This window comes from Mus caroli, chromosome 13 (assembly GCF_900094665.2).
Source record: "Mus caroli chromosome 13, CAROLI_EIJ_v1.1, whole genome shotgun sequence".
NCBI classification, from domain to species: Eukaryota; Metazoa; Chordata; class Mammalia; order Rodentia; family Muridae; genus Mus; species Mus caroli.
In genome coordinates, this window is record NC_034582.1 from 83,896,823 (window position 1) to 83,918,309 (window position 21,487).

The 21,487-nt window shown below is 35.4% G+C and overlaps 1 protein-coding gene across 3 annotated transcripts in view; it reads right to left on the reverse strand.

Moving 5' to 3' along the window:
• Positions 1-21,487, reverse strand: part of Xrcc4 (X-ray repair cross complementing 4) — a 222,214-nt gene that overhangs the window by 174,283 nt on the left and 26,444 nt on the right. For all 3 annotated transcript variants that reach the window (XM_021180097.2, XM_021180098.2, XM_029484982.1), the window contains exon 3: positions 19,216-19,391. In XM_021180097.2, the coding sequence (XP_021035756.1) occupies positions 19,216-19,391 (176 nt within the window). The remainder of the gene's footprint in view (positions 1-19,215; positions 19,392-21,487) is intronic.

The window sequence follows — 21,487 nt, forward strand, 5'->3', positions numbered from 1 at the left end:
AAAAAAAAAAAAAAGAAAGAAAACCCAGGGCATATCCATAGTTTTTATATTTTTAGATTTTTAGCACATGACATATTTTAAAATGAAAAAATATTAAAATAGGACATTTACTAATTGTGTTTAATAAACTATTATAATATAAAATTCTATGTATTTCAAACTTATAAAATATGTGTATATATTAATAGTAAAATTATAGAAGATCTGAAAATATTAGAAGGTTATGTAGGAGATATAATCTAGTCAATAGAATGAAGCTTTGTACATAGTAAGAAGAAAATGAATCCTCTCTACCTACCAGAAGTCCTCTTTGGACTATAAACAAGAGATCAATTGACAGTGTCTTAGATTTTTCTCAAATGGGAATTCTGCTACCATGACAGCTCCAATGCAATGACCCACAAGATTGTGGGTTATCATCATGTATTTTAGTCATATGTTTCTGTTTGAACATATAACCTCCTCCATGCTAGGCAAGTTCTTTACCTCTGAACTATACAGCAGCCTTCTTTTTACTTTATATTTTGAGACAGAGGCTCACAAAGTTGCGCAGACTGCCTTAATTGAACTCTAGTCCACTTGGTCCTTAACCTTGCAATCCTCTTCCCTCAGCCTCCTGAGGACATGGGATCACAACCCTGTAGCAGCAGGCTCATTTATCAATCTTAATGAGTTCCTACTCTACACAAATCATACCCTGCTCCCTGTATTCATGACTAAAAATGACGTCCTTATTTTCCTTGGAGGAACACATTAGTACATAAAAGAAAGTATTCAACCTATGCAAGTAAGACTGTGCTTCATTCACCATTAGCACAGAAGGTCTACATTTACACACATCTTAGCAATAGATAACTATACCATTATTATTTCACCAAATTTCCTATGTCCAAATCTTTGTCTTTATTTTCATTATGTACAATGCTTCACTGAAGACACTGTGACTAAACATTCAATGATCTCTAAGTTCTTTGCAAGAATTCTGTCAATCATCTCCACTGCCCTCAGAGTTCATGATCCCCATCAAACTGCTCACATGGGCAGTGCTGTTACACTCAACTATTAAAGAAAGGAAATGATCTGTATTACAAATAGGTTTAAAAATAAAATGAAACTAAAATAACAGTAATTCATATTTTAAATTAGGAAATTATGGAAAAGTTTTATATTTATTTTTATAACTCTATTTTTATTTATCACTTTTATTTATCACACTATATTTTCCTAGACATGTTCTGTTTACTAATCTCCAAATTCTACAGGTAATATTGGAGGAAGAAGAGGGAAGGGAGAAATGATATATTATAACTTCAAATATTAAAAAATTAATAAAGGTGAACTAGATATAAAAAAAGAGAAAACTCTCAAACAACCTTTAGAGTTAGAAAGTGTGAGATATCAAAGTGGAACCATGGTGGGACAGGCATCTGTGTGCACAACCTCTTCCAAATTACGCTGAACAAACACTAAGTGGATAACATGCCATCTACCTCTACAGACATTCTGTAAATAACTAACAAAATATACAACACATTTCAAATTGACGGTAAATGTTTTAAATAATGGAATAACTGCACTTTTAAAATGCTTATTTTTTCAAACAAATTTTTGCTGTTGATGTTTTATTTTGTTTTGTTTTGGGGTGTGTGTGTGTGTCTGTAAAACTAAGATCACTAACATTTCCTCCTTTATTTTTCCTTATATAATTACTGAACAGTAAAGTTCCTGGACTGGTCAGATTTTGTCCTCTATCCATGCTATTCATGTTTTTTTCTCTTAATTTTACTTTCTAAAACTTTACTTCCATTAATTATCCACCATCCTAATATTCTTAACTTACTGTACTTGCAAGAGAGTTTTCCTTAATTTGATAGCTGTTTTAACATTGTGTATCCTATTTTTTGTTTCACTGGAGCACATTTATCTAACTAATCTCAAAGTATTAGTTAGAGGTTATCAAAACATTATTCTATCTCTTGGGATTTGTTTACACAAACCTGTTATACACTTTTGAAAATCTAGATAGATCATTCATTTACATGGCAGGACTTCCTTGATGTCTGGCAATGTGCAGTTATCTACTTATATTGAAGAGTAAATCTGAATGACAACTATATACACCAGCCTCAGTGTACTCGGATCATTCAGAAATGCTGGATTCAGAGACATACTCTACCATGCACCAATATATGAGAGCCTCTCTCTCTCTCTCTCTCTCTCTCTCTCTCTCTCTCTCTCTCTCTCTCTCTCTCTCTCTGTGTGTGTGTGTGTGTGTGTAGAAGATGTAAAAAGGAAATAAGATCAATGCAGCTGAGCAAAGGAAGGGGTTGGTTTCCATTGTTAATTACAAGGTACGTCATTTGATCCACCGGATTCTTAGTTCCTCCATCTTCCTTCAAGTGTTTTGTTTAATATTATGAGCTAACATTTGAGATGTTTGATAAGGAGAGCGGAGAAAAATAGAGCTATGGATGACTGGTTCTATGTTTTCCTCATGACATTTTCAAGATCTCCATCGTTTCAGCTCCAGTTATACTCCTCACATTTAGAGGCTAACCAGCCAGTCCACTGAGGCTTTTTGCTTGGACCTCAATTAGCCTCTGTAGCAACCTGCCCAAAGAGCATTAGGACCCATTTTCCATAGGACATACTGAATTATAAACATCCTCTACTATTCTTGGCTCCCTGAGTTTATAGCTGACTTTCTGTCATGTCAACAGAAAGCTCCACATAAACTATTAAAGCCCCAGAAGCCACCTTTAAAACCACACAATTGTGGGAGCTCATATTCCATATATCCAGCTTGGAAGCACCTCTGCCAAAATGGAGAGTTAGGTGGAAAACAATGAAGAATAGACCTCAAATTCTTTCTCTGAAATTTAAAAATTAATAATACTCTCTCCCTTTTAATAATGGAGTTTTATATTCACATTATCTTTTCCAGTATGTGTCACACAAATTTTCTTTATTCTGACTTCTCACCCTCCTTTCCTCCCTCCTCTGCACCTTGCTCTTTCTCCCTCCTTCTCCCCATTCTCTTTCCCTGAATTCAAAGATGTCTTCCACAAAAAGATAATAAATATTTGCCCAATTTTTTTTATTTTAGTTACTGTTTTGAAAATTGACTTAAATGTTGCATGTGATTTGTAAATAGGCGATAGGCAATATTTATTTAGGTAAAAGACAAAACATAGCTATCAAGTGTATATTCATAACATAAATGAATTTACAGTAGCCTGGAACTCAAACATTGTAATCCAAAGGGCATAACAAAATATCATTGTCAAATACAGAAAAAACACTCACTGAATACAAACTTAACGGGCATAAAAGAGGAATGTTCTGATCATGAACAAAGTGTTAGCCTGCTTATTTTCTACAGCAATAGTATAAATTTGAAATAAACACATAATGATAAAAATGGTGGTGCTTGATCCAAGTAATTTTGTAAACCTTTAAATGTTTATGCTGTTTCTAAATGATTACCCATCTATTACACAAACATTTTTGATTTCCCTTTGACAGTTAACTTCAAAATGATTTCATCACTCTATGATGTTTGTATAAACACAATGAATTATAAAAAAACTGCCTCAAGAATATAAAATTATCGATCATTCACATGGTAAATGAAAATCCTGCAGAAGTTTCCTTGTAGAATATACAATTATAGTTTGTGTCTTGAGAAAAATGATGTAGTATATGCAAAAAAAATTATATTTATAAATTTATATTATCAATTGCAGCTAATGGCATTGGAAGAAATTGACACAGTTATATCCAAATTATGCAGAAACTAGGCTGACATGGTTTTGCATAATTCATTCAATTGTATGAGTTGTTTAAATTTGTTTGTGGCAAATATGTATTTGTTACTTTAGATGGCAACTGCACAAATATTTAACATAACTGCAAAATTGTATATAATATATTAATAATATTGTTTCACATTACATATAAAATTGAGTGGCATTGTCCAAAACTTTGATCAGGAAACATTTACTCTTCTCTGGCATGTTTACAGTTCAGGCCTCAAAACAGAAAAATAATAAGTATTCTTTTCAAAGAATTCAAAATAACTCTGATTTCATGATCAGAAAAGATCAAAATCTTAAAAATACCACAAGGTCAACTTTGCTGTACTAGGATCAGGTCTTTTAAAAGAACTCCTTAGATGGACACACTATGTAAATAATTCTCATGAGATTTTTTTTTTTTTATAACTCATATACAACTAAATAACCCCACTGACACTAAGACAGGTATAACTCTGGAAGTATAGAAGAGAAGAGGTAAGGATAAGCATAAAGGTGTGTGGCCACAATTAAGAAAGAACTCTGAAAGAAAGACTTTAACGTGAGCCTGTCAAGGGATGAAGCAGGAATGCATGGGAAGCCAATCCCTTGTCTTGAGAACTGGTCCAGACAAAGCACTGATACAAATCCCACAGGGATCAGACTTGTGTTGACAGGGGAACTGCTTTGATTAATGTCAAGATATTTTCAAGGATGTCTGCTATTCAAAAGGCAAAAATACATGGTGCATTCCCTTAAGAATCCATGAATCTATATCCCTAACTACATGATTAGTTAATAATACCTCACTTCAAAACAATCTTGTTTTCATCTTAAGATGGTCATCTACAAATCTCAGAATGGAAGAACTGAGCGCGCTCTCTCTCTCTCTCTCTCTCTCTCTCTCTCTCTCTCTCTCTCTCTCTCTCTCCCTCTCTCTCTCTCCCCCTCTCCCTCTCTCTCCCCTGCCCCTTTCTTTCCTTTGTCTCTCTCCCCCTCTCTCTATATATGTATTCATTTCACAAATATCTTATGTTTATTACACTTGACTCACATGTATTTTTAAATCACTAAGATTTGATTAGTAGTAATAGTATGTAAAGTTAAAGAAAAATAAGTAAAAATGGCATGTTTAAATAAAGTATCCTTATCAAAATACTTTGTACAGAAATTGTTATTTTAAAACAATATAATTCCTGTGACAGAGATGAATATCATATGCAAACTGTATAAATGTTTTTAAATATTCTATATGTTGAAATTACAGGTAATTACTTTTGAAATTACTGGTAATTATTTTTCAATCATGTTTATCCTTATATTTATTACAGTGTTGTAGGTGCATATTTTGATATGTTAGCAAAAATTTAAGGTCATTTGGGGAGTTGCTTCCTGATTTAGATTTTAAATCACTCTAGTATAAGACAGTTAACAATGAATCTTTATTCTGGAATTAAATGTAATAAAATATTGAAGACTATTTCTGATAATAAGCTTAATAAAATTGTAACATAACACTGAATTCAACAATTTTAGGGCCATAAACAGGAAAATATTTAAAACATGAAGTATTCTTATGTTTCTATATTAACGCTAATTCAAACTTAATCTAAAAAAAAAGTAAAATAAAAAAAAAATAAAGTAAAATCTAAAAATAAACTAAAACACTTACTTTATTTTGGGTGTTATAAATATTTACAATTTAAGGATATCCAAGAGAAATGCTAACTACTTTTTTATATTCTCAACTTCCACTAGAGCTAAACTATAGAGATAATTTTAAAGAAAATAAATTATGAATGAGTAAATAACACTAACGTATATTTAAATATTGTTTAAAATAATTACAACATATGATATAAAAATAAAATAAGTATTATAATGGGACCATCATTCAAAATTTAATTACCAGACTTCGAATTTGTACCAAATTAGTTTCGGTATTTATTACTTGTTCGATCTCAGTAGCTCAAGCACTTATAAAGATTGGCTCCTAAGTAGCCACTTAAGCCAAGCACTAAATCACAGAATGGGCAATATTTGTTTAGGTGGCAGCAGTTTAGCCAAAGCTCACTAATCCCTAGCCCCTCTCTGTGGGTGGTCTGTTCTGATGTCACAGCTGCCTTAAGACACACTATACTAAACAAACTGTTACTTAAACAGTAAGGAGAAACAATGTGCTCTGTTCTCACTATCCCAAGCCCAAAAGCAGGGGCTGTCATATAGAACACTTACAAGGTACTAGAGTTATGGAGCATTCACCAATCAATTCTAACAACAGTATCCCCTTATATGAAATATTACTTTGAATTGGAAATAAATGTGTCAAAATATACAGTCTTCTTTAATCACTACTTCAAATGATAGGAAGGAGACCAATAAGCATAATTTAAAATGTTAGCATTATTTGGGTCATTGTTGGGTTGAATGAAGTATTTATTTGTTTTACTGTTAACTATAATCATTAAAGTATAACATAAGAAAAATATAACATGCAATGACATATCTTTTACATATATTTAGGAAATTTCAGAAAACAAACAAACAAACTATTATATACCAGGAATTAAAATGGCATGCTTTATGAAACATAGTCATTTGAAGAAAATGTGCTAAGCCTGGTTATCTATGAACAAAATGCCACATAAAGTGGAAAGATACCTTCGTTCAAGAAATATCACAAAGACAAACTAGTGGACTGATTCAAACATATGTATATGTTAGGAACCATTTTGAAATGATAATATGGCACTCCCTGAAAACCAACCCTTCAAGTCACCAAGGAACCAGGCACTCTGTGGAAGCCCATCTGCCATAGTGGTTAGAAATTTAGCCTTCTTGAAATACCTGATCCTTCTGGCTTAGCTGTCACCTCACACAGAAACTCATTGGGAAACAGCCCCCTCAAGACAGCAAGGGAATATGTTTGAGAACATTTCTTTCCCTGCTATCCTCCGATTCTAGTCCCTTAATCATACCCCAGCTCTATAACAGACTATTCGCAGTGGCCTCTCATTCCTCTGCCCCCATTCCCAGGGGCCTGTGCAGATCAAAGTGTCTCACCCAACATTCCTCCCTTCTATGGAGACTCTCAACCATGCACCATCACCACTCAAACCCATTCTATTCCTTTGTATCAGCTTCCAATGCCTAAAAATACATTATATCCAGGACCCCCAATAGCCACACCTGGCAGGATCTCAGAGGCATTCCCTATCAGGAAATACACAGCATTCACAGGACATACACACCTATCAGGAAATGCATAGCACCTCTCTCTCCTAAGAAACAGAGAGGGCAACTGAATTAAGGAGATCAGATATCAGCACCAAGAAGTATGAAGTGCCCTAGCCCAGATGCCTACACTCTGGCGTAAAAACAAAAATAAATATCACCCAAGACAATATGTCTCCACTAGAGCCCAATAACTCTACCACAGCAGGACTTGAGAAATGCAGAAGAGCTCAAGCATGACACATCCACATCAAAATAGCTGTTACGAATATGCTCAAAAACCATAAAAGGATATGGATACAGCTATTAGTGAAATATATAAAAACATAAACTGTGGAATGAAATGAAAAGTGTTCAGGACATAAAGTATAAATGAAATTAATAAAAAAAGAAGAAGAAAAAGAAAAACTGGGAACTCAAATGGAAATCTCAGAGGCAAGCCTCATCGACAGAATACAAGTGATGAAAAAGACTCTGGGGCATTGAAACAGGCAGATTTAAAAAAAGAAAATAGAAAAGAAACAGAGGAAGGAGAAGAAACACAGATCAAAGACACATAAAATAATTTAACAAAATTATAGAAGAAAAATTCCCAAATCCAAAGAGGGACATGCCTAACAAGGTCCAAGGAGCAGACAGAACAGCAAATAGATGGGAAGAAGGGGAAAGGCAATTACACATGACACATTAATAATAACACTAAAGGTGAGAATAGTAAAAGCAGTAAGAAAAAAAGAGCAAGTAATGACCTACCACACCCGGCAAAACATTCAATTACAATAGATAGGGAAATAAAGAAATTCCATCACAAAAACAAATTTATGCAGTAGCTATCTACAAACTCAGTACTACAGAAGGCACTAGAAGGAAAACCTCAATCTGAAGAGGTTAACACAACCCCCTTCCCCGACTCCCAAAAAAGGAAATCAAAACCAAACGAACAAAAAACTCACAAGGAATAAATAATCCCAGAGCAGCAAATCAAAACAGGGAGTTAAAAAAATTACTCTGCAGCAACATAATATTGAGACCCAACAAACACTAATCACTGATAACTCAACACCAATGGTCTCAATTCCCCAATAAAAAATAAGGTCAGACTAACAGACTGGATTTGAAAAACAGAATCTATCCTGCTGCATCTAAGAAACACACCTTAACACCAAGTAGAGAAATCACCTCAGAGAGAAATGATGGTAACATATTCCAAGCAAATGGGCTCAAGAAGGAGGCTGGAACTTGAAACTCTTGGAAATTGAACAACTATCTACTCACAAAAATAATTGGGTCAAGACAAAAATTAAGAAAGAAATTAAAGACTTTCTAAAATTGAATGAAAATGAATATAACATATATCCAAAGTTATGTGACACAACAAAGGGAATTCAAAGAGGCAAGTTCACAGCAGTATGGGCCTATGTTTAAAAAAAATAAATAGAGCAATTTCTCATATTATTAACTTAATGCCATGCCTGAATGCTCTAGAAGAAAGTGAAGAAATCAAACACAAAATAAAGTATTGTGTCACTTGCATCTTCCTAAATCTATTTTTCCAGTGACACTGGTCATAAAAGGTCAAACTTGGCAAGCAAACTCATGGAGATATATTTACACTAATGGAGGATTTGTCAAAATATTTAAGCCAACAATTTCTCTAAGGGAAATTGCATGATGTCTATCATTTCATCTAGTACTTAGTATAGGTGGCATAGAAGTCTTGGTGCTGACAATCATGGACTAGAGAGGAACCTAGAATGTTAAGCACACAAGGATGTTCCATCAAGGGAAGAAATGCAAAACCTATTTCTTCCCAGTATGACCTCAACACAGAAAACTGTTAATTTAGGAGCACTTTAGAAACTGGGGCAGATAAGTCTGTTATTAGTCAAGAACAATAGCATCCACTCTGGCCAGTGTCTACAGGACCCTCACCTCTTTACAAGGTGATGGAGGATAACAGGACTCTTTAAAATAATATCTTAATCTGGACTGACAAAGATTCTTACTCTGGCACCGAGCAGCCTTATATTGTCTAAGGACTTTCATATAGTCTTTGAAGAAGAGATAAATTACAACAAATAAAAGTCACTACCACTGCTACTAACAAATCATCTGATGATTATAATACAAAAAAGCAAAATCAATCCCCTAACTGGGGTCATTGATTAGGGGCCATCCAAACAGCCTTTAAACTACAATAGGAATCTGACAACTTAGTGTGGATTGATCAATGACCCCTAGGTGGGACAAAATTAAAACAGATCCAACTTCTAATACAGTAATGATTTTAACACGTACATAGTAACATGTTGATCCTTGGAATGCCCATATTTTTGTAATTCATAAAAGGCAAAAAAAAAATACATATCAGCTGTTATGTAATCTCAGAGGCATAAACGCTACTATGAAAGCAATGGGGGCCTTCCAGACATGACTTCCTGCTCCTTGTGTGATTCCTCAAAGACATTTCATTATTTTACTTGACTGAAAGGATGAATTTTTCTGTACCCCTTTATATTCTCATGATAAAGAACATCTTGCATTCCCGTTTCCTATTTTAAACAGTCAACAGCCAGGGACCCAAGATCAGTGGAAAGTTTTACAACAAGGGATGAAAATAGGCAGAGTTCATGACAATATTATGTATATAAAGCACCTACTGCAGTGCTAAGTTTCCCAAGGTTTTGTTCTTTTCACCTGCTCATCTAATCAATAGTTATATGAGTACTTAACTTTCATGGTAAATAAACTAAAACCATAAAATTTAAACAGAAGTCTAGATAAAATACAAAATTAATCACCTTATAGTTAGGACATATTATTATTCAGCAATAAATTTGACATCATAAAAAAAAGGATTGACTATGTCAACTGGGTATTCCCTATGCACCTATTACCACTAAAGATTTTAGAGCTCTGCTCTTTACTTTCTCGAGACTCTCAGTGAAACTGCATAAGAAATATATTAGCCAAACAGAAGCAAGTTTTAGTACTTTATTAAATATTGCTGAAGCTAAAGCAGTAACTGCTTAAATTAACCCTTTACTTTCTTATCACTTCCTTACTCTTCTTTCTTATCACCTACTAGAATTATATATATTAACAGATAATAGTATTAGAGAAATTTATGCATGTCATAATTCTCCACAATGTTCCGCAACACCTTATCTAAAATATAGACTTGATAAGAGCTTATCTTTTTTTTTCTTTTTTTCCCCTTAGATATTTTCTTTATTTACAATTCAAATGTTATCTTCTTTCCTAGTTTTCCCTCTGAAAATCCCCTATCCCCTCCCATCTCCCCCTGCTTCGAAACCCACCTACACCCATTCACAGTCCTGGCATCCCCCTATACTGGGGCATAGAACCTTCACAAGACTTAGGTCCTCTCCTCCAACTGATGACAGACTAGGCCATCCTCTGCTATATATACAGCTAGAAGCACAAGTTCCACCATGTGTTTTCTTTGATTGGTGGTTTAGTTCCAAGGAGTTCTGGGGGTACTGCATAGTTCATATTGATGTTCCTCCTATGGGGCTTCAGACCGATAAGGGCATATCTTAAATAACTTAGTGATACAGAGCCTACAGAAATCACTGTGCTTTTAAAAATGCAGGTCAATTATTTCTTCAATACTAATAATAATTGGCAGGTTGCATTGGCATGTTACTTAGGATCAATAGATTATCATTATTCTAAAAATCTCCTTTCAAGATTTTTTTGAAGATACCCCATGGGTAATATTCTATAAAGATAGCTTTTAATGCCTTTATAGATGCCTCTTCAAAAAGACAAGGAGCTTATGTCTTATACATAAATTCCAAATCATCCACAAAAGATTGTACTAATCCTTGGTACAACTCAAGAGTCTGAATTTGTCATAATCAATCAGCTTTCATTAGATAGTTCTCAGTATTAACTATTATAACTGGCTTTATATATTGTGTTCAAACTCTTTCTTTTTTAAAAACAGACATAAACCCAGCCCAGATACTAATGTTACTTCACAATAATTTCTCTCCCTCAGACCTCTACATGACAATGAATTCAACCTTTTCTCATAACTCATATCCTGCTCATTCTAACTCATAAGCAGTTAATAGTCACCGTTATACAAGCCAATCCACTAGCCTCCTCTCTGACCCTGACACTTTCTTTTCAGGATGCTCAATAATCTCAAGAATTTCTTCATCAAAATGCAGAAGTGTTACAATTCTCTTGATACCTTGTGACAAATCATTTAACCCTGCCCTTCCTGTTCTACTTTCACCCCACTGCCCTCTGCTGGTAGAATTAATCTGCAAGGGTTAAAAATTTAACGCCATTAGCAAACAGATATCACTCATCTCTCAGAATTGGAGCCCTTCAAATATGTTCATGTAATGGTTGATACTTTTTCTAATATGATTGTTGTTTCTACTTACAAGGGTGACACCACTTCAGATGTTAGTAATCATTTAGTATCCACCTTCTCCTTTCTAGGACTCTGGCTACAACTAAAACCTAATAATAGTCCTGCTTATTCTAACAAAAGCCATAAGGGGTTTCTCAATTTAGGAAATATTAACCATGTTACTAGAATTCTTTATAATTCATATGGTCAAGAAATTATGGAATGACACCATCCCATATTTAAAAATCAAACTTTAAAGATAAAGGGAGGCATGTAATCCCACCTAAATACCAGTATACTGTGGTACATTTAGTCACACTTATGTAAATTGAATTCACTTTAAACAATAATGTTTCTTCAGCTGCCCAAAAATATTTTGCATAAAGGAAGCACAGGATGAAATATATGTTAAATGAAAGATCTAGAAGTTAACCAGTGGAAAGGGATAGATATTCTTCTAATTTTAGGACAAGGTTATGGTTGTATTCCTCCAGAAAATGAAAGACCCAGATGGCTCCTGCATGGATGCATCAGACCAGGACAGCACCTGGAGACCACCTGAAAATGAAGAGTCTCAGGAGAGATGACATACTCATTAAGAGGAGATGTCCCAAAAAGAAGAATAAGCTGATGACTTGGAAAGATACCAAGACATAACTCATCAAGCCAAAATCTTGGGGAAACTAGGTTGAGGGATGGAACGACCCATGCATTTCTAAAATTTAAACCCAGAATTGCTCCTGTCTAGAGGAAATAAAGGGACAAAGAGTGGAACAGAGACTAAGGGAAGGCCATACAGACAGCCCAACCTGGGGTTCCATCCCACATACAGACACCAAAACCAGACACTATTGCTGATGACAAGAAGTGCTTGCTGACAGGAGCCTGATACAGATGTCTCCTGAGAGGCTCTGCCAGATCCTGACCAATACAGATGTGCATGCATACAGCCAACAGACTGAGCACAGGGACCCAATGGAGGAGTTAGGGGAAGGACTGAAGGAGCTGATGGGGCCTTATCTGGCATCAATGGGAGAGGAGGCCCTTGGTCCTGTAAAGGCTTGAAGCCTCAGCATAGAGCAATGCCAGGGAGGTGAGGCAGGAGTGAGTGGGTGGGTGAGGGAGCACTCTCATAGAAGCAGGGTAAGGGGGGATGGGAAAGGGAGTGTGCAGAGAGGAAACCTGGGACAGGAGGTAACATTTGAAATGTAAATAAATAAAATATACAATTAAAAAAACAATTTCTGTTTCCTTGATCATCTTCAATTATCTTGTTGCTTTATAGAACTTCAAGTACTATATTGAATAAATATAGTTAGTGGACAGCCTTTTCTTATTCCTGATTTTAGTGGATTGCTTTGAATTTTTCTAAATTTAATTTAATGTAGTCTTTAGGCTTAGTATAAATTTCTTTATTATATTTAGGTAATCCCTTGTAGCCCTGACCCTTTGTAGCTACAAGATATTTTACCATAAAGATGTGTTGGATTCTATTGCAGGCCTTTTCAGCATCTAATGAGATGAGCACTGTTTTGATTTTTTTCTTTCAGTTTGTTTATACGGTATATTACATTAAATTTCATATGTTGAACCATCCCAGCATCATGGTGAATGATCTACTTGATGTATTCTTAAATATGGTTTGTGAGTATTTTACTGAGTATTAACTAATTGTGCATCTATGTTTATGAGAGAAAATGATCTGTAATTCTCTTTCCTTGTTGAATCTTTGTGTGGTTTGAGTATCAGAGTTACTGTAGCCTCATAAGAATTTGTCAGTGTCCCTTTTGTTTGTATTTTGTAGACTATTTTAAGGACTATTGGCATTAGCTCTGCATTGAAAGTCTGGCACAATGCTTCACTAAAATTTCTGGCCCTGGCCATTTTTTGGTTGGGAGACTTTTAATGACTACTTCTATTTCCTTAGGGAATTATAGATCTACCTAAGCTAACTGATCATGATTAAACCAGTCTGGAAATCAGTTTGTGGTTCCTCAGAAAACTGGACATAGTACTACCAGAAGATCCAGCAATACCACTCCTGGGCATATACCCAGAAGATGTTCCAACTTGTAATAAGGACACATGCTCCACTATGTTCATAGCAGCCCTATTTATAATAGCCAGAAGCTGGAAAGAACCCAGATGTCCCTCAACAGAGGAATGGATACAGAAAATGTGGTATATTTACACAATGGAGTACTACTCAGCTATTAAAAACAATGAATTTATGAAATCCTTAGGCAAATGGATGGATCTGGAGGATATCATCCTAAGTGAGGTAACCCAATCACAAAAGAACTCACATGATATGCACTCACTGATAAGTGGGTATTGACCTAATGACTCTGTTTCCTTTGTAACTGTGCCTTTTCATTTCTGATTCTGTTAAGTTAGATATATTCTGTCTTATAGTTAGTCTAACTTGTTGATGTTTCTCAAAGAATGAACACTTCATTTCATTGATTCTTTTTATTCTCTGATTATATGTTGTTGCTTACACTTCTCAACTATTATTATTGTTGATTATTTCCTGCAATCTAATTCTTTTCAGTTCTCATCATCATCATCATCATCATCCTTCTCCTCCTTCTCTTCTTCCTCCTCTTCCATCTTCATCTTCCTTTTTTTCCCCCTAGAGCTTTCAGGTATTTTGTTAAGTTTCTATTATAAGATCTCTCTTATTTCTGTTTTTGAAATCCAGCTTTAATCCATGCAGGTCAGAGAAGGCGTTATTTCAATTTTCTTATACCTATTGAGACTTGCTTTGTGACTGAGTATGTGGTCAATTTTGGAGAAAGTTCCATTACATAGTGAAAAAAAGACACACATATATATGCATTTGGCTGAAATGTTCCATATATATCGGTTAAGTCTGTTTGGTTTTTCATGTATGTTAGATCCAGTATTTATGTTTAGGTTATGTTGCATGACCTGCCTGTTGGTAAGATAAGATTTCATCAAAATAGTGAAGATCAAAAACACAACTAAGAGCTCATGGTGGGCAGATGTGGAACTGCTGGAGGGTGTGCAAACTTGTTGAGCCACTATGGAAATCAATTTGGCAGTTCCTCAAAAAATTAGGAATCAATCCACGTCAACACGCAGCAATACCACTCTCGGGAGTATGTCCATAAGACATGCCATCCTACCACAAAGACATTTATCAACTATGTTCATACAGTCCTTATTCACATAAAAGTCAGAAACTAGAAAGAACCCAGGTTGTCCTTAACTAGAGAATGGATAAAGAAAAAGTAGAACATTTACACAATGTAATGTTACTCAGCTAGTAAAATGAACTTTACATGAAATTTGCAGGCAAATGTATAGAAGTGAAAAAAATCATCCTGAGTGAGTTAACCAAGACCCTGAAAGACAGATGTTATATGTACTCACACCTAAGTAGATATTAGCTGTCCTATAAAGGTAATTATTCTATAATCCACAGACCTGGAGATGCTAAGTAGCAAGGAGGATTGAGGAAGGACAAATAGATCTCCCTGGGAAGGGGAAATAGAATAGATTTTTGTGGGTGGACTTGGGGTGGTTGTGGATGGGAACAGGAAGGTTCCGGTGGAGGTTGTGTAGTCAAAGAACAGAGTACAAGAAAATGACTGAAAATGGAGGACATTAAGGGGACAATTTGGGAAACAATGGGAACTTTCTGGAATCTATGGAACTGACATTAGCAAGGACTCACAGTAATGGAAGATACAGAGTCTGAATCAGCTCTCTTCTGACACCAGGCAAGGCTGAGACACAAACCTAGACAGAAAACCTTTGACCTACAATTTGTCCTGTAAGCATGATGTGCTGGGGCAATGGTAGTGCAAAACTTGTATGAGTGGCCAACCAATGATCACCAAGGAACCAGAGGCTGGATAGCCCAGAGACCTAAAATAGAACCGAATACAACTGGGAAAAAAGTCAATAAGATGATTCTTAATGGTATTCTGCTACACTCATAGATCAGTGCATAGCCCATTTGTCATCTGACAGATTCATCCAGCAACTGATGAAAGCAGATGAAGAAACTAATAGCCAAACATTAGGAAGAGCTTGGGCAACCCTACAAACAAGGAGGAGGAAGGACTGTAGGAGCCAAGAGGAGTCTAGGGTAGCAGGAGAATGTGGCCCACAGAATCAACTAAACAGGGCTCATAGGGGCTTACAGAGACTGAAGCAGCAATCTTGGAGTCTGCATAGATCTATGCTAGGTTGTCTGCCTACATCTCATTATTGTGTAGCTTGGTGTTCTTGTGGGCCTACCAACAGTGTGCATAGGAGGTACCTGATGCTTTTGCCTACTGCGGGGACCCTTATCTCCCTACTGAGTTGCTTGTCCAGTGTTGACATGAGGGTTTATACCTAGTCTTATTGTAACTTGATATGCCATATTTAGTTTATAGCCCTGAGAAGAGTGTTCTTTTCTGAAAGGAAACAGGGAAGTAGTAGATATGGGTGAGAAAGGAGGTGGGGGAAGGAGGCTGGGAGGAGTGGAGGGAAAGGAAACTGCAGGAATCTGTATAAAAGAAGAATAAAATAAACATTTAGCTATAACTTATTACCAAACTAAATCTAGCTAAAGCAAAATAAGAAAAGAATTATATTATGAAGATACAGTGTCAAGAGACCAAGTGTCTACCTCAAAATCAAGTTGACTTATGAAAAGTTGAGAAAATAATCAGGCAGAGACAGGTTTTGTAAAGGTACATGCATGAACAACTCCCAGTGGTCACACTGGAGTGCACATCAGCTTATGTCACTAACAGACTTCTTAGTAGTGAGCATCACAGAGGTTCACACTATACAGAAATAAATAATATTAGCATATTATTTATTTACAAATAATCATATAATATTAATTGTAGTGGGTATTAAGATTAAATGAAAATAACTCATTTTCCTAAAAAAGAAAATCTAATCATAACATACACTTTAAAGGGATTAGTTATGAATTCAGAGCTAATCTCATAAAAACTGTGAACCCATTCTTTCCTAAAACCTGAACATCAACAAACAAGATTATGTATCTCTTTACACTGGAAACTGAAAATTCTAATACTCAGTAAAAATATAAATTATTTTCTCTTAAAATGGATCTCTAAAAATAAAAAAAATGATAATAATATTTTCCTTTCTTAAAGGGGAAAGCAAAACTGTAAATTTCACGCAATCCTTACATGACCTGTATATTCCAAATGTTCAAGATGTGCAGTGATCCTGAAAACACGACTTGGCACATGAAAGATTTGAAGATGGCAAGAAATGGCTAAAACTGTACATGCCAGAGGGCCAGACAAGAATGATCTGGAGTAGGTATTCACAGAGGTCTCTTTGCTATGGGAACACTATTATGTGGAAACACAACAAAATTTAGTACATCTTTCTGAGTTGAAGCTGTACATTCTTTCCCATCCTTCTGAGTTTCAGTGGTCATTTTTGACAAATTTCACAGTTATCTGTGTCATTACGGAAAGCATTACAAACGCCTTCACAATGTCTGGGTCATCCAAGTGCAATGAACCTTACAGCATTTTGCCATGTGTGCAACTGTCAGCACATTTTTGCCAGCGGAACAACTTATGAGATAGTATCACTCTGAAATCAGTTTGCAGAACACATGGCATTGTAGAAGACTCCTAAGGAAGTCTGACTGAATAAGCTTGCCAATGCTTTAGCCATATCTAGAAAGCTGAGCTTAGCACAGAAAGTTTTAACTCAATTAAATATTTAAAATTCTCTCTCAAACAATCCAGGCATGAACAAACTTATCAACAACAAACAGTGTGCAGCAGTAAACATGGTAGCAGCCATCTAAACTTCACTGTGATCGTTAAAGGCAAATTGTCTAAGGACTCAGCACTCGTCTGCATTCCTGAGTGTACTTATGTTGTTTTATCACTAGTCAAAATCAGTAAAAAACAGTATTCAAGGCCATGGTTTTGATAAAGAGTGATTAATTTAAGGATAGAAAGCAAAGAAATTTCCAGGATTACTGCCAGTCTATCATTTATTTATAGCAAGACAACTGTAAATGACATAATTCATGAGGAAATAAAGATTTTCACTCACAGAGTCAGCAAAGCAGGATGCACAAGCAAGCAGCCCGAGCAAGCCCTCCAGCACCGCACCTGCCAAACCCCAGCCTTTCACATCCCAGGTACTAAAAGCTTCTCAGTGAATGGACATACGTTATCACAAAATGACACAAATTACTGAAAATAAATGTCTGCTGAATAGGAAATAGCATCACTCTTAGTTTGACCTGTTCCATTTTGCAATATGAGAAGAAACAGGCAGTACTTGTAAGGGCATTTAACATCATCTGATTGAGCTTGGACGACAGAAAAGAACACAATTGATACTAAACTGAATGTGGTAGTTAAAATCTTCACCTATTTTAAATTATTATGTGACTAACCTCAACATGATAAAAAACAAGCATTGACAGTTAATATAAATATAGACCTTATAAATGAAATTACAAGGGACAGCTGTTTTACATTATTCCCCACAATAACATATATTTGAAAATAATAATTTTATTTATTTCTTCAAATACTTCTCAGATTGGTAAATCTCCTTTACTATTATGAGTTTAAAAGACTGCTTTAAAAGCATTAAAAATTAGATTTAACTAAAAACAAAATAAGCAAACAAAACATACAGAAAAACAAGAACCAATTTCTTAGTTATTATCAATGGACCTAATAAAATTCTCTTTCTTAGGTTGTAAATCTCAGATAATTAATAAACCAAAGGCAAAAGCAAATTTGATGTTTATTTAATTTAGGTAGGCTATAAAAAGAATAAACACAAACTTTTAAAGTAGCTAGCTCCTTAGTCCAAATTGGTGCAGAAATTAAGTCAAGTAGCAGATATGCTTGGCTAGAAAGCATGCAATCTTTAAAAAGCTTAGACACAAAGTTATTTCTACTTTATTGTTTTTAAGTATGACAATATAAATAATGTTTCCTTAATTATTAATGATATATATTACTATAATTAACTATGTTGTTTCCAAATTTTAAATATAAAAAGATAGGAGGGATGACTTAAAGGCTAAAAGTATCCAGGTTCAATTACCAATACCCAAATGGCAAGCAGCTCACAACTGTCTCTAATTCTAGTTCCAGGGTATTTGAAACCCTCACAAAGACACATATGTAAGCAAAGCACTGACACAAATTAAAAAATTAAAATGTACTAAACTAAGAATAAGATAAAATTTCAAATATACTCAAAGAAAAAAAATAAATCAATTATTAAATAGGCAAAGATAAATTTAATGTTTTCTTTCTAAAACTCTGTATTTTTCCATACTTATTTTGAGAAAACCAGGCTGTAATAATCTAATATTCTTGACAATCTTGCAATTAACTACAATACTTAAAGTGTTTTAAATATTGATGAATAAATACATTTTCTAGTGTTTACTTTGCACAGTGTGTTAAAAGAAATATGTCATGAACTTTAACTTTGAAACATTGTGAGATGGTGAGATGGCTTAGTAGGCAAAGATGCTTGCTAACATGGCTGACTGTCTGAGGCTATGACCATCACACATGTGATGCAGCACACACACACAGACATGCACACACACAGAAAATACCCTCACAGAAACACATCTCATATATATTTTCCTTTATAAAACTGAAGCATACTAACAATAATCCCAAGCAATTTCTTAGTATTTATTTCAGAGTTGTTCCAAGAATGATAGACCTACTACTTAAATGTGAAACAAAATTTATCAATAAAAACAAACTTATGGAAAGGTTTACTTACTGAAACATCTTTCAGTTCTTTCTCAAGGGAGAAATGCCGAGACTCCTTAGAAAAGATGAACTTGTATGTACCAGCTGCTCCTGACCCTGGCACCAGTGCCTTTCTCAGCTCATCAATGTATTTTCCTTTCTCCATAGCCATGTCATCAGCTTCTTGGGAAATCTCCAATTCAGAAACTATAGGAAAGATTAATTAAGGTGATAAAATCAAGTTTCTATTAGAAAATAGGATTTAACTGTTATAACTACCAATGTAACAGAAATTTGAAGGAATAAAATCAAAATGTTTCCCAGTAGGTTTTTCAAATACATTTAGTGCTACTCATCTCTTTTTCCTCCGTCTCCTGTTATACATTCCCTCCCTTCTTTAGTTAAGTACCCCATTCTTTTCCTCCTTTGCCCTTTGGAAGCCCCTGTGTCCTACAACTCCACCTCTTGAGCTCATTGTCTTCCTCTCCAATCCCCTCTACTTTCCAGCTTCTGCAGGTATACCAGACTATGTACTCAAATCTAAGTACTCAGAATTAGGAACTCTGTGTGTGTGTGTGTGTGTGTGTGTGTGTGTGTGTGTGAATTATAGATTTATGACACATGGGTGATAATGCTCCATGCAGGAATAATAGCTTATTTAAAAATACCCCAATTTGAGGAAAGGGAAACCATCAAATATTGGTCAAGAGTTCTAGATATTCCCAATGTACTGAGCTACAGCCCTACAATTTCCAGTAGGATGCTACTGCAGAACATAACACACACTTCCAACATAGGCCTGGAGGAATTGAACCAATACTGACATGGAGGCTTTTTCTCTGTGGGTTAATTATCAGAACATGCAATCCAACCAGACAAAACATAAATGTAATCAATAGTTCTACACAACTATAAACCCTACAAAGCAAAACCAATAACTAGCCTGCCAAGATATCCCCAAAGGTGTAATAGGGTGATCTTTATCTTGGAAATAACTAGTGGCCACCTCCTTGGACTTAAGGAGTACTTAATAGGAGAGAACTGAAGGTTGGTACTGTAAACCTAGATAACATTCAGAGTGTCCTCAGAGAGGGTAAGACCCTAAAGTAGGACCACTATTGCCATTTCTCTAAATCAATATAGCTTCTAACAGAGTGTTAAATGTCTTTCCTTATTCTCAAAGATAAGTATATTTCTCAGCCCTCATTAAACAAATCTTGTTTTGCAGTAGGCATAAGCTCTACAACCAGTAAAACTGCAAAGAATGAGTGACTGTAGGGTCCTCAGCCCCAGCTGGTACATCTACGACATAACCCCTCCTCAGGAAACACCATAAAGGAAAGGTGGAAAGACAGGCAGAGAGGGTACTAGGACATCTGATGTGAGACAGTCTTCCAGACAAAATAAAGCACTCACAAAATCTCAACAACAACATGGCAGCCTAAACAAAATCTAAACAATGAGCACACCAGTTAACTCCAGAAAGAAGCCATCTTAAACAGGGACTGATGATTACCTTGGAGACCCTGTAGGTTTTAAGATGGAAACTTCAGCAACTCATTCATTCATTGTGTGAGAGTCCATGTGCCCTTGTGCACATGTGGAGGCCAGAGGGCACAGCTGCTATCCTCCTTATCACTCTCCAGCTCTGAGACAGGATCTGTTATTAAACCTGAAGCTCACAATGTAGGCCTGATTCACTGAAAATCCTCCCATCTGAGAACCAGGTTGAGATATGTGATACTACATACAGGATTTCCACATAGGAGCTAAAACAAGGCCACAAATCATCATGAGTAATCAATAAGCACATGACCTGTTGGGGCAACTCCCAAAGTTGAGGGAAATGCTTTTAAGATGTTTTCATTAACAGGAAAACACTTCAGTTGTTTTCTCTTAATGCAAGTACTGATCTAAAGGCTTAGGAGATCTTGAACCTTGGTGTCTACCTACATGGCATCATAATTACAGTCACATACATGTCCAGTTCTGATACTCTTTCTAAGATTAATTTTATGTGTGTGAGTGTGTGTAAGCTATACTTTACAAGTATCCTTTGGCATCGGCTTTAGCATTGGGAATTCAAGAAGGACATCTGTGTGCCAATATACCCAACCTTCAGCAGGTTATCTTTGTTTTAATTAATATATTTTGAAGTTAAAATATAATAACATAATGCACTGCCTTCCCTTTCCTCCCTCCAATACTTCTCATATATCTGCTTTTTTTCACTCAAAATTTGTAGATCTCTCTCTCTCTCTCTCTCTCTCTCTCTCTCTCTCTCTCTCTCTCTCTGTCTGTCT